The sequence below is a fragment of the Rhea americana genome, unplaced genomic scaffold, assembly GCF_003343005.1.
Source record: "Rhea americana isolate MKP2758 unplaced genomic scaffold, rheAme1 scaffold_0, whole genome shotgun sequence".
Lineage (NCBI taxonomy): Eukaryota > Metazoa > Chordata > Aves > Rheiformes > Rheidae > Rhea > Rhea americana.
Window position 1 is genome coordinate 11,853,209 of NW_028185037.1, and position 14,695 is coordinate 11,867,903.

Sequence of the window (14,695 nt, forward strand, 5' to 3'; positions counted from 1 at the left end):
TATTTTCATACAGTGTTCTTAAACACTATTTATTTAAAGGCTTTGAAGAGACAGCGTGACCTACTTTGCAAGCGCTCTCAGGAGYACCTGCGAGCAGGAGCTGCTGATCCCAGAGCAGCTGGGGAGAGGCAGGCGCGAGGCCAGTGGCCGGGGGAGCGCGGGAGCCTGCCGGCCTCGCCGAGCCCCTCGTCCCCAGCCCTCCCGCGGTCCCGCTGCCGCCTCGCCGCCTGAGCAGCGTTGCACGGGGATACTGGCAAACGTCCACTCGGGAGCGGGCAGAGGCTGAAAGGGCCTCTCTTCTCTAGCCCTGTGGCCTTGCTTTGCTGCTGTGACTCATGCAAATATTCAGTGGGACTATTTAGAGGGCTGCATCATTGGGCCATGCAGCAGACGTGGCTTCCCTGCAACAGCCCAAGCCCTGGCGGCCGTGTGACTGAAGCACTGTGCCTTTTGCATCAGGCACCTCTCATTTTTTCTCCTACCTTTCATTTTTTCTCCTAMCTTTCATTAAAAAAATAACTTTCAGAAAACGGGGACTTATCATTGCAGATCTGCCTCTCACTTGACTTTTTGGAATCAGCTATCATGCTTTAATCAGGTACTCATCACTAATACTGTACAAGCTTTCTTTAAAACACTGTTCCAAAGTTGTGATTACAGGTTTGAAATTAGGGGTTAGTTTCAAGTCCCTATATTTTCTATTGATGACTATATTTAAAAGAAAAAAAAAAGTGATTGGATTGCCTTCCAAGCCTGAAGATTCAGGGCTCCTGAGCTAACCAGAAATCATAGAATCAGTAAGGCTGGAAGGAACCTCTGCAGATCATCTAGCCCAACCTTCCTGCTCAGCAGGGTCTTCAAACACATCAGACAACTAGAAATACAGCACAGTCTGAGTTTCTGTACTGGCTGCCACGATATCAATTCTGTCACCTTTCAATCACTTTTAAACTTTGGTTGCAGCTTTGCACATCTTRAAAGATAAAGAAATACGTGGCTTTTAGCCGGAAGGCCACAGGCAGCTGGTGGAGCCTGCCTGGACACATCATTCATCCCTAGCAAGACTCTGTCACCATACCGATCCAAGAGCATCCAGCCAGGATAAAAACAGTAGGCTAACACTTTGAAATGCAGTTACTTGTTCAGCTATAACTGCAAATTTTCCTACATAATCAGTCTGATGAACAGCAAATTYTTTCTGATGTTGCCTTGCATCCTAAAGTTGGAAACTAGAAAGGAGGTGAGCAGTGCGCAGAATGATCTGGGGAGAGAAGAGTATATGTTGTGGGGTGGGTGAAGATACACTGAGGTTTTGGAGTTAGTGCACTTTGTAGATCCAGAAGCTCTACAGTTACTGTCTCAGTCTTGCATTACACATTGCAACAGCACTAAGACAGGGCTGAGCAGGAAACTGGATTTTTTTTCCTGGTGAACTATCCACATATTGAAAATACCAAAGATGGGGAAGATGGGCACTTACAATTTCTTCTGCTCAACAGGAAACAGATGAAATTTCTACTGGGTGCAGATTTTTGGAGAAAAACRTAACTCTCTATAAACCAGCCTTTACATGAAATCACATTCTTGTTGTGTCAAGAAACAATGACTGTTTTCTGCTCCCGATTAGACATTATTTTTAAAGCACCTCTGCTGTTCCAGAGTTCAGAGCCTAGCTCAGAAAAGGAAAGAAAATCTGAAAAATCCTTTGGAAAGCTGATGATACAGTATCTCCTGTCATCCTGAAATTCAAGAAAAACCTTAGATTTTGCAAACAAAGGGGGCTTTGAAGAAATAACATTTGGACATGTATCTAAATTAAGACTCTGACTTTTCAGAGATTTTCCTATCAACAACACATCTGGCTTCCAGGATCTGAATCCAAATCAGAACATTCTGCTTTTTAAGGATCCAAAGCTCAGTTGCAGACTTGGCTGTGCTGAATTATTCAGCYTTTATGATTTGCACTGAACAGTAGATTAAGAAATAATGGCTGTTTAATCAATAATTATTGTACAAGTGACTGAACTCAGAGACTGACCTGATGCCATGACTCTTTTACAATGCTTTCATTCATTAGGTTTTGGGGACTGAGAAGGAAAAAAGGGCAAGCCGAAGGGGCTGTGAGGAGGTGGAGTATGAAGTGAGGTTTACTAAACAAAGTAAAGCAACATGTTAACATATGCTCAACTAAATATTTGTGAGTAGATCTTTTTAGCCATGTAAGAAGCTGGCAAAGTGAGTTAATGCCCAGGAAAGATGGAAGATCCATATTACCTTAAAGCAGAATTACTGCAATARGTATTACAGATGGATAAAGCTGTATCAAGATCTTTTTTCCCCATCAGCAATTTATATCAACATTGCCTGCTAAAAGCCCAGGCTGATATCCCAATATCACTGAAATCAATGGGAAAATCCCGTTAGCTGGAGTGGAAGGAGGATTTTTCACCTGTGTTGTACTAYATGTTCACTTGCCTTCTCAGCACCCCTTGACAGGTAGCAGCTCTTCCCCACCATCCTGGCTCACCACCTTGGCTCAGCTGCAGAGCCAGATGCAGACTTAGGGTCCAGCTGGAGAACACGGCCCCCAAGAAAAAACAACGCTGTGGACAGAGACTCCTGTGAAGCATTCTAGCAGCTTAGGCAAACATATCATCCCGGAGATCACTTCAACTCCGGTATAATCAAGACTCCATCTATTTCTATTTCCATAGATCAATTAATCCACATAGCACTAACAACAAGAGAATTCTGTTCTGAGTATGAGCAAATACACATATACCACTTTGGAGATACCTAAGAAGTGCTACCCCTGCATGTAGGGTTCATAGTATTTGCTGTATGTGTGCACCCACTGATACCTTGTAGTACAGCTGACAGACAAACAGCTGTGCCTGCCTCTGGGCAGTGAACAGAGGAAGAGCAAAGAGAAGATAAAGAAAAACAGAGATCACACAAAAACATCTCTTATTCCCCTTTAGAAAYCATCTGTGATCCTTTATGGTTCCAAAACCGCTTCTTGACTCATTCCCATGTATAGAGCGCTACATGCAAGTCTAACAGAMGTTAGAAAGATGGCACGTCTGCAGGCGAAATCTAATTTAATTTACAGCCGCAAGAAGCAGATATTATTAAAGCTGCACCTAGAAGAGCTATTTTAAGCAGATCTTAGAGGCTAAGAAAGTTTCTTTCTCTTTTCCCTCTGTCTTCAAGGTTTTACTGTGAGTTTCACAGAAATAAAGAAGCATACGTCTATAACTATGAGTAACTGAAAAGATCAAATACAAACATCTTACAGGAACTYCTGTAATATATCACTTGTGACTTCTCCACTTAGAAGCATATCTTGGCTCCTACCAAATACACATCCTTCTCCACTTCACACAGTACGTGCATTGATACAAAAGGAACAGAACAAAGTGATTAAGAACAGCAGGTCTAAAGTTTCTTAAGAACAGTATAAATACATTTTTTATACAAACGAATTAGACATTTTAACAAGATTGGAAAAAAAAATACTGCACTGAGCTGGTCAAAACTTTTTGGCCAAGAAAATTTCTTTGTTAAATGTGACATGATTGCAAAGATTTTCCATGAGAAGAATATACATTCAGTAAATCTCTGTTATTCTACTTCAAAAATTCTAGTGAGAATTTTTTGGGAAAAAACTATAATTTCAAATCAAGCTTTTGAAAGCAAATCACTTTCTTATTAAAACCTGAAATGTCATTTCAAATTAAAACATCATAAAGATTCCACGGAAGTCAATATGTTTTCAGGTCAACCCTTCCTTTCCTCCCTCAAAAACCAGAAAATATTTGTCTGTCGATACTTTTTCTTAAGAGGGAAAATCTTGAAAATCTTCTAAGATGTTAAAACTACTTATGCATGCAGACAGAAAGCTGTGGTAGTACCTGAATGAAAACTCAGAGATTTAATACTAACATTTCTTAAAGTATATTCAGCAGAAAAAGTTTTATATATATCAAATAAAATCATCACAGAATGGTTTTAGCATAGCAGTTCTTTCATAGGCATACCTCAGAATTGATTTAAGTTTATTTTTGTTGGGTTAAATTTAAATTATGTACCTAGACTCAGTATTTATTTCTTCAAGGCTTTGCAGACAAAGTGCTGCTGTTTTGATAGTCTATCATCTCATATGTTTATTAAAATAGATATAACACAGTGAAAGGAAAACATAAAACTGACAGAAGACCATTTTTAGTTTCAGGAATATTTCACAAGCCATCTTCTGGAACTTCATATGTCTTTCCTTAATGGAGCCTTTCAAGGCTGATTTTAATGTGTTAAGTGGAAATTCCACTAGTTCATCACCGCAATGTTTTCTTTAAGACCTGCCCTCATACATCGTACAGGTACGGTTTATTTTTACAGACAGACATTCATTGAATGGACTAGGAATGTCTTCAAACTAGTTACTTTCACTCACATTTTTCCAGAACTAAAATGCTGTTTTCTTTCAACGCCTCTTTGGCTGGACACTTCTGCASGGTTCCACAAACACAAAGATCATAGAAGTTGCTAGCAATTTCCTTTCATTTTTTAAGGCAGGAATACAAATTTCCTCCCTATAGCTAGGCAAGAAGATGTATCTACAAACATCTCGGCATCAGACAGCAAACCAACTGCTACAGCTGCAAAAAAGAGGACAGCAAAAGCCAATCAAGCAAGAGAGACTTCAAAGGGATTAGCTGTAGCATCTGTAGCAGCTTGAGATCCGTCCACAGGTTTAAATGTTCCTTGTATCTCTCCCCAACAGCATGTTCAGGACTTCCTCAGCTGTTTGAGGAATTTGAGCTATGTTAATACTTTGACAGGCCATTTACCTGAGCAGTATCTAAATTCTGCTRCTTGAGCTAGACAGGTTTAATTTAGGCACAGCACAGTAGTAACACCTGGAGCACCACCCAATTCAGCCCAGCTTTTAGCTGTTTCCCTTTTTCTTTCACGATACGTATCTCCCTGACTATACTCAACAGAGCTTGAAACCAGCTGTGTTCTCCTGCACTTTCCCTGGAAGAGGCTTTCTAATGGCACAATTTGTAAAGCCTGCCTGTGCGGCACTGMACCAGGACAGCCCACCACGCTGTGTTCGCAGTGGCGAGTGACTTGTCCCTCAGTATGCATTCAGTCAGCCCTTCCGGATCTGACAAAGCCTCAGCAGCCTAAAGTCAGGACAACCATGACACCTCAACAGAGCAACGACATTTGAAGTTCCAGCCCAAAATGAGAAATGTCTGCTGACCAAGCTGTTCATTACAGAAATACGTATATAAACACCTTTTAAAGTGTTTGTCTCCGTGAGCAGGTATATGTTTATACTACATATAATCTTACAAGAATCCTTCTGGTTCTCAGGAGACACCACTCCTTCCCAACCATGCATCACTGACGGAGGTCATGTACCAGCAGGGTCAGTCACTGCACCGGACAGTAAAATGAGGCAAAAGTAGTTGACAGTTACCAATGATAATATGTTCTTTGGAAAGCAACAGTAATTTGGAAGGGTATTTTTCCATCCAGAGCATCCTCAACAAGCTGTAAAGGACACGGGGTAGAGGGAGAGGAGGGGTGGTAAAACAAACGCAAAGAACTTAAGCAGCAAGTACTGAAGGCATCTCATTCCTGGAAAATATTCCTGGAAGTCCAAAAATTAAATCTCTCCTTTGGCTCCAAGTCAGGCAGAGAAGGCTCCTGCTGGCTCTCGCCCTGCAAGAGTATGACCAACAGGAAKCTGCCTACTATGAGAGAAATCACTTCTACCACTACCTCCATGCCAGCCCCAGTAAAGACGCGGCCCTTGCTTCCAGGTTGTTTTGCAATGACTAATTCTGAACTCTCAGATCTAACAGATAAACTCTTGCTGTTTGAGTTACAGTTATTACTATTAGCTTAAAAGGAGCCTCATAAGCCACATGTTGGTAACATTAAACCTCTCCAGCATCTTCAGTTTCCCACAACACCAAAAAAGCACAGCTGGCTCTTGCTCCCCTTGCAAAATCAGAGCCAATGATCATTAAAACACAAGTGTTAGCATAWCAAATCACCTTGGAAATGACTACTATTGAAATAACTGTCTTTAAACAACAGTTGGGATATGTTATTTTCATGGCATAACTTTCAATAGTCTCTCACAACTATTTGATTATGTTAAAAGCCAAAATTGTTATTACACCATCAAAATATGCCTATGGCAAATGAAATGTAAAGCTTAACTAATGGCCATATTTCCCTGAAAGGGCACATGATACTCATGAATAGTCACATGAGGTCGTATTATCTGTTGAAGCAAGCCAGTCACGTTGTGCCTCCTTTGCCAGAAGAGAACTTAAATCCTGATTGTCTCTCCTTAAAAAAAAAAAAAAAAAAATCATTTTTCTGTTAAGACTTGCCTCTAACTTTCAGATGCTGGGAAAAAGGATCCTGTTTCTCAGACACTTTAAGCAGTAACAGGAACTTATACTAATTCATGCCATTAAACTGAACAGAATCTACTCTCTCTCTCTCTCTCTCACACACACACATTGCTCACCTGTGTTCTTACCAGAACAGACTCGCTCTTTAGATTCACATCTAAAGATTTCACCTGAAACGTCCCTGAACAGTGAGGAAATAAACCTAACCAAAGCCTTATATCGGATGGCTTTTAAAGCTGTGCCAACGAGCATGACTTCCAAAAGCTCAGCAAAAAGCTGCATAACATTTTAAGGAGGAGTGTGCTGTATGTTAATCATTTCTAATCACAGACAGTTTCTCCACATCTACTGTTCTGGCTCATTTCCTTACAATTAAGAACTCCATTTTGCTCAATTGCTAGAATACAGATGTGTTACTTTGGCAGTGACCTGCTGTATTGTGCCCTTAGTATATACACAGTGAAAGCCATAACCACTTCAGTAGTTCAGACAGAACTACTAGACAGAAAGAACTAAAGCCAAACCATAATAAAAGTGTACAGTGGCCGCAGTCAGAAATTCAAGCCTGCCAAAGAGCTATTTAGGAATTATGACCCTTGATTTAATTTACATGAAGGAACGAGTCTAACCTAACAGCAATCCAGTACCTTGCAGTGAAGCAATCTGATAGCTGATTCGCAGTTGATGAAGGCTTGCTGCAAGAACAGCTTGGGCTCACGGCATCACTGCACGGTGCAGAACGCCTCCCGGAAGGATACATGTCCTTGCTCACTCACACAGACACTCAGAGAAGACAGCAGAATTAAAACCATGTTTCCTAACTTTCACCTTTATCAGACTATATGTAAAATACTTTCACAGGGATGATGACAGTCTTTGTAAGCAAGTTTGATAACTTCTGTTATGGAGAGAAGTATGTTTTGATAGCTGAGTAGAAGATGATTGACTCTAAACTGTCTTTCCCAATTGCTCATTTAAGTAGAGTTAGATAAATAACTTTAATGTCCTACTTCATTAGTCAGTGCTCAAAGAGTCTGCAAGGTGTTGAATGCTGTCATTTCAAAAAAAAAACCCTTCCTTCCAAAAGTGTAAGATACAGAACGCAGTGGATATATTGGCCATCTTTTAAAGCATGGAGACCAAGCAACAGAGAGGAGATTTCTTAGTCCTGCTGCAAGACAGTAGTTCTTAGCAGTTGTCTATTTAAGACCATGAAGGAGGATAACCCACCTTTCAACATACAGCATGAGCAACAAGTATCACTCAGCATGTTCTCACTTCTACATGTCTTAGACTTTCTCACAAACTTCTCTAGCCTGAATCAGTTATGCATCACCTCAAACATTTTCCAACTCACTCCCCACAGCAAGCAACCTCAAGGCATATACAGAATGCTGCCAGTCCTGTGAAGCTCCCCATTTCCACGGAGATCCTTATGCCTCTGCTAAAACGGACTATTTATTCCTACTATTCTGTCTTATTCTCAGCTGTTTTCAATTTGACACAACACTTTACACATCTTTCCATGATGACTCTAAGTACAAATGTGCTGGCAAAGAACCTCAGCATAGATGCAGCATAGACAGCCGTATTTTTCTCTGCTCAGTGTAGTTAACTGTTTGGAGAGGCGACATAACTTAACCAACGATGCTCATGTCCTCTGGTCCAGCTACTTCACGCCAGCTACCTGGCACTGAGGTCCCTAGTGACCTCGTTAATGCTGTGGTGAGATCATGGGAGGAGTGGGGACACCAGATATGAATCTTGCTCACCTCAACCCACCAAATCAAGGCCAACAAAAATTTTATGCCGGCTATGATCAAACCCTTTAGCAGCTTCTAATCTAATACACTGCTAAAAGACTTTTTGAATGTTCTAGTAAATCACAGCTACCACCCCTTCTTCACCACCTCTTTTTCTGGGMTGTTTGAAGAATTATTACAGGCTTGAAAAGCCAGTCTCTCCTGTGCACRACTGGGACAGCTTTGTTCCCATCGTATTTTGTTCATTTATGTATGCTATTGCTCCCTTGAACTACTGTTTCTTCCAATTTCCTTTCCASTGAAGTAGCTCCACCAATTTTAACAAGTAGTCATGGCAACCTAATCTTGGAGAATAAAGTACAAAATAATCCTATGATCAGAAATCTATATTAGAAAAATGAAGTGGAAATAACATGTTCTTAAACACTAGAAGTAAGTGACCGCTGGAACAGATTACAAATAGTTATGGTAAATTCTCCAGCATTTATGAACTATAAATGCACACAAATGAATTCTGTACTTCAGGTCAAATTTAGAGATCAGTTACTACTAAGAAAAAGTCCATACTATGTGTTTGGAAGACAGTGAAATTAAGAAAGTAAAAAAATCCTTCCAAATTTATATCTGAAATGATCAATCTATCACCATCAGCACTTGTTATTGTGCTAAAGAGCAAGGTATGTAAAATTTCACAGCAAAGTATCTTCGATTGGGTTGTTCCAGATCCAAACCGTGGTTTGAATAATGGAGACTCTGTTACCTCTCTTAGGATGGAGGTACAGCGAGCATTTCCGATCCAGCTCCAGCAGGCGGCAGGGACAGGAATGGGCCACTGCTGCTTGTGACAACCTGTGTGAAACCTAGATTCTCAGGGGTGTATAACTGGCCTGCAGTGAAAAGACATCTGCCATGGCAAAATTAAAATACAAACACTGTTCTGTTAACTATAGCAAAAGCTTTAGACTTTTCATTTCAATCTGTCCAATGGCTTTAAAAATTCATCAAACAGTTGCACCAAATTTTCAGTTTAATTTTTCCCAGTGGAATTACTGCTGGAATTTTAGAAGATGTTTTATTCTAGTTATACTTAACATGTTACGCAGACTATATATTTGCAATTGAAATTCTAAATGCCATTAAGGAGCTGGTGCTAACTCTGAAGGAAGAATGAGCTCCAAGGTCGCGGGTGAGGGAGGAATCCTGCACTTGATCCAAATAAATCTAGGAATATTTTGCCCACAATAGCCTTACTTTCTTTACAGTAACTGAAAAAGAGGACTTGTACCAGATTTACTGCAAAGAAGATGTACTGATTCTTATCAGTGAAAGGTGATACAGACTGTCTGGACCGCAAAATTAGTCTGTAATCTAATCTAGTCAATGAATGATACATCAAGTGCTCCCACTCAAGCTTCCCCATCAGCTTCAGACAGCTGAAGGAAAACTGAGATTCTCAGGCTTCTTTGAAACACTCTTGTTGAGAATAAGCTTACCTTGTTTTTTACCTTTTAATTTCCCTTTCAAACAGATGTCTGCAAAAGGCAGGTACACCGTTGACAAAGGAAGACAGAGCCCCTAAATACAAAGTATTTCATTAACTACGTATTTGTCGGTATGGAAAAAAAAAAGTAGAATATTTTCTCCATACAGTTACTGGAAGTGTAGGGAATAACTACACCCACAATCTGCAATCACTGAGATTTACAGTCCTGATAGTAGCAAGCAGTTAGTCATGAAGGCACTGAAGTGCCCCGTGCCTCGTGCCTCCTCACACTTACAAGAGTAAGCGAGAGATTCTTGGATAAATAATGTATTTTGTTAACCCCCCCCCAAGGAATTTCCTTTTGCCAGTGCATTACTGAAAGAAACAGGAAAACACAGATAAGATAGAAAAATACAGCAAACAAGTAGCCCCTGCCTACTTTGCACTATTTCAACACACTGATAATTCACAAAGGTGGAATTCCTTTGCTTCATCCAAGGGAAATTTTAAAAGGGTAGGGAGGGGAGCCTCCTTACAATTCTTACAGAAGTACTGCTTGGAAATATATACATACTGCTACAGTATGGTGGGCACTATGCTTATGCTGACATTGCTTTAAAGTGGTAACATTCAACTTGTGACCCGCAGCCTCTACTCCCACGAGGCCAGCAGAAGGTCACTACAGCCGTAGGCTCGAATTCGCTACGCATGCGGCTGCTCCTCCGTGGAAAATTCCCAGAGTGTACGAACCCAGAGAGGCTGAGAGCGCCACTTCTGTAGGGAGCTCTACCTGCCACCTTGCCCTTGTGTCAGCTTAGGCGAGAATCACTCAAAACAAGCAAGGAAAAACTCTACTAAGACCACTCTCCTTCTCCTGCCTCTCACCTCCACCTTCGCGGCCAGAGGCTTCCCTGTGCTCATGTCACAAGTTAGCAAGTCTAAAAAGAGATCCCACAGCCAGCTAAACAGACCAATGATTTTTTTCTTCTCCACATCTAAACACAGCATCAGGTAAAGCGGTCCTGTCTGACATTAGCAGAGACTACTTCAACTTGTTGTGTTTCCACAGAGGACACCAGTAAAGTACAACTTGTGTGGCCCCATAGAGCATGCAAGAGCACGCCAAGGGATTGCTCAGGAGGATGAGATAGAAACAAACATCTTTTGTATCTCAAGAGCCACTTGAATGCAATGTGCTTCAAACTGCACACGAGGGGCTGCTTCATTTTCTAAAGTACTTATTTAAGAGGAACTAGTTTAACAGAACCTTAGGGAAACTACATGTACAAGCCATAGCTATCATGATAAGGATAGCTGTGTAAGGAGACTGCCTTGTGTATCATGGAAAGAAATCCTCCACACTTCTGAGTGCTGGTGAGAAGCTAAATCCACAGAGTGTACCAAACACCTGAAAACATATCCAAGGCCGATAATCCTGACATTACTGCTAACACTGACACTGCTCACTGACTGCTTTGCTCTCTGCACACCCGTGTCCCAGCTGTGGTGGAACACTAACAGGAAATTAAACCCCAAAGCTGGAAGAGGTCCACCCCTCTCTTCTTCACGACAATATTACTTATGGCTCACCTCCTTCCTCATCATCACCTCCTTCTCCGCTTGAACCCTCTGCCTCACAACTCCATCACCTGTTGCCTTAATTCCTTCCATTTATCAAATCCTACCTGCTTGCAAGGCATCTGTCACCTCGGCCAATCCCACAGATCAGTGAGAAAGAACTGATTTATATGATTTTAGCTTAACAGCTGGACTATACAAGTGAGGGCTGTGACAGACTAACGTCCTTCAGGGATGGGAAATGAGAGAACGGAGCAGCCCAGGCTTGCAAATAGATTTGTTAGAGGAGGACATCTCACATTCAGCTTTCCAGCTGTGCCACTCCATAATCACACATCTATTGTGGCTATGCCACCCCTAATCCATGTAGCAAATAACTTCCTTTTCTACCAGCTCAGAGGTGGCGACCCATACAGCAAAAGGGGGAAACGCTAAAATCAAGCATCGCTCCATCCCTTCTCATCTTTTCAGACCTTCCGCTTCCCAGCATTTTACCTCCAGTGTCAGCCCTGCCTCCCACATGCAGTGTGGAAGGTGGGAGGGAGACTTTCTGCTCCCTTCCTCCCCATACAGGAATGCAGGAAAGACTATCGTTTAGCGCTGAGTTGGTAAATGCCTCATTTCCCTGAGCAAGCAATTTTAGGAAGGCCACTATGTAACAGAAGGGCTCCAGCACTGTGACACTGGGCGTGTTGAGCCTCACGGCCCATATTTTCAGTGTCAATAACCTCTGTTCTGTAACAACTGTATCTGTGATACCCAGAGACTGCAATCTCCCTGGCCTATCCATTAAATATGCTCTAGTGCTTAGCACCTTTTCAGTTGCATCAAACCAAATTACTCTTTTCCAGTCGAGAAGTCATAAGTGAGTTTCAGAATCTCCCCCGAAATTGTAAACGGCACTTTTTGATATTGGAAATACATACTGGCACTGCCCTGCTAATCGGAGAAAGTTCCTACAGATGAACTGCTCAGGGGTTTTCCCCTGTCCCGACACAGCTGGCTCTTTTTAATACATAACTCTCTAAGAAGTCAGGAAATAGCAAAATTCCTATTGTCTGGAAAGAAAGGAAAATCAGTCTAATCACAAGGTCTGACACAAGGCTCTCTCTCCTATACTTTAAAGGATAAAAAGAAAAACTTTTTGATTTTCCTTCCTTTAGTAAAAAAAAGACCATTTTAGACTGTTACTGAAGAAACAGCTTCAAAGTGGGAAACTGAATCTCAGAGAATTGTTTTAAACGGCATGTTTACACAAGCCATTCATGTAGGGAGATTCCCTGCTGAACTGAATAGCACCTCCTGGGGCAACACCATGGACAACTCTGATTTTGGTTACACTGCTAAAATAGCGGGAGAAAGCCAGGAAAAACACAGTTTACAGTGTCAGAATATTTTAACTACACAGAAGGATGACTACTGAAATTGCACTGGATTTACAAATTAACAATTCCAACTACTGTATTGCAGAAACAGCCACTGAAACGCATCAGCCTGCGCCTCCACAGAGCAAAGAAATACGAGAAAACAGCTGCCTGGGTAAACGCAGCGCAAAGGAGAGTGCTAAGAGCCCATGCTGAAAATACCTGATCTTCACTCCTACAGGGGACAAAATTGAGTCTTTTAAAAGACTCGTACAGCAGCAGTGTGTTCAGGCGGTGCTACTGCACGCACTTCGCAGAAGGAGAGAGTTTTGCAAGCAGTATATACATTCCTGACTACATCACAGCAAAGGTCAGCTTCTGGCTGCTCTGCACGCTAGGAAGCCCTTACGTTGTGCAAACAAACCGATCAGAGAATTCAGATGAAATAGCCCCAATTCAGACTTGGAGAGAAGTTTACATTAAGACCTTGCAGGCAGCTCCATAAGAGGTTTTGCAGAAGAGGAAACACAGGTGCATTATACAGGCTGCACAGGACCCTGGAGAACGGGGAGGCAATGGCCCTCAGCACGGGAAGTCCCCCCGGGACAACACCTCCTTTGCAGTTTTTGCATTAATGTGGACAACACCGAATAGTTTCTCAATACACACTACCACAGACCTGGGCAAAACTGTCTCTCGCGGCCTTTACCGCGCAGAACCTATTCTTGAGCTTTGTGCCTAACTTCATGCGGGAGTCGGTTGCTCACAGCTAATCCTCAAGCAGGTCGCAGGTATGCAGCAGCGCTTCCCTCTGCTCCTCCGGGTAAGAGCAAAAGATCCTCAGTGCCCCAGCAGACAAAACCACGCGGCACCCAGTGGGCTGCGGGACCTGCGGGGCGGATCAGCCAGCAGCGCCTGCGGCCGGGGGGAATGAACTTCTGCGCGGAGCTGAATTCGCTTTACCAAACACACGCCAAGGGCATTTTTGAGTCTCTTCATTCTCTCAGGTCTAGCAACTAAATCAATCCTTGCGAAAAGACGCCGAGCAGAAGCATGTGAACGCCTCACCCCCCCCCCCTCCGAGAACGCCGCGCCCGGGGGAGCCGTGYGCCCGCGGCGGCTGCTCTGGTCCCCGGCACGGCTGCCGGGGGGACACGGTCCCTCCGCGCCGCCTTCGCGCTCAGCAGCCTGTGCTCCGGGCTCCCCTCCTGAAGCGACTTCTCCCCAAACTCCCCCTGCCACCCCGCAGCAGCGAAACGGGCCCCTCGGCTCTGCAGGGACGCGGCACGGCGGGCCCGCAGCGCGGGGGCCGAGCCGGCGGGAGCCGCGGCCGCGCACGCACGCACGGACGGACGGGGCGCACCGGCTAGAGGACGACAGCCAACGCCCGGCGGGGCGCGGAGCTCCCCGAAACGCGGGGCTAAACGCTGAACACGCGTCGTCGGGGATCCCCGCGCAGCCTGAAGCGGGGAGACCCGGCGGAGAAGAAGCCGGGCGGCATGTCTGCTCCCCCCACACACCCCCGCCGCCCCTTTCGCAGCTGCCCCGAAGGCCTCCCCCGGGGCGGCCCGGCCCCTACCTTCCAGCAGCACCTCCTTGCCGGCCCGCTTGAGCGCCTGCACCGCCTCGTCGTGGGTGGCATCGCGCAGGTCGGTGCCGTTGACGGCCAGGATGGCATCCCCCACGTAGAGGGCCTGGGTCTGGTCGGCCGCCAGCCCCTTGAAGATCTTGCTGATGAGGATGGGCATCTTGTTCTCCTTGCCCCCCTTGATGCTGATGCCCAGCCCGCCCAGCTCCTGCTTCAGCACCTTCACGCACCGCTTCTTGTTGGAGACGGCCTCGGGCACCTGCTCGGGGGGGTCGGTGAAGGCGGTGCGCACCGAGGCGCCGCCGCCCTCGGCCCCGCGGCTCGCCGCCGCCCCATCGCCGCCCAGGCCGTTGTGCGCCGCGCCGTCGGGGCGCTCCTCGCCGCTCAGCACCAGCGCCTCGCCGCCCAAGTTGGCCAGCACTTTGTGCCAGCGCTCCCGCACCAAAACTTCCAGCCAGCCGCTGCGCTGCGCCCGCCCG

The 14,695-nt window shown here is 44.3% G+C and overlaps 1 protein-coding gene across 1 annotated transcript in view; it reads right to left on the minus strand.

The window, feature by feature from the left end:
• Positions 1–14,688, minus strand: part of SNTB1 (syntrophin beta 1) — a gene marked incomplete at its 5' end in the record, with an annotated part of 119,316 nt that extends 104,628 nt beyond the window's left edge. The window contains one exon of the mRNA XM_085313672.1: positions 14,208–14,688. Coding sequence (XP_085169798.1) covers positions 14,208–14,688 — 481 coding nt within the window. The remainder of the gene's footprint in view (positions 1–14,207) is intronic.
• Between the last annotated feature and the right edge of the window lie 7 nt (positions 14,689–14,695).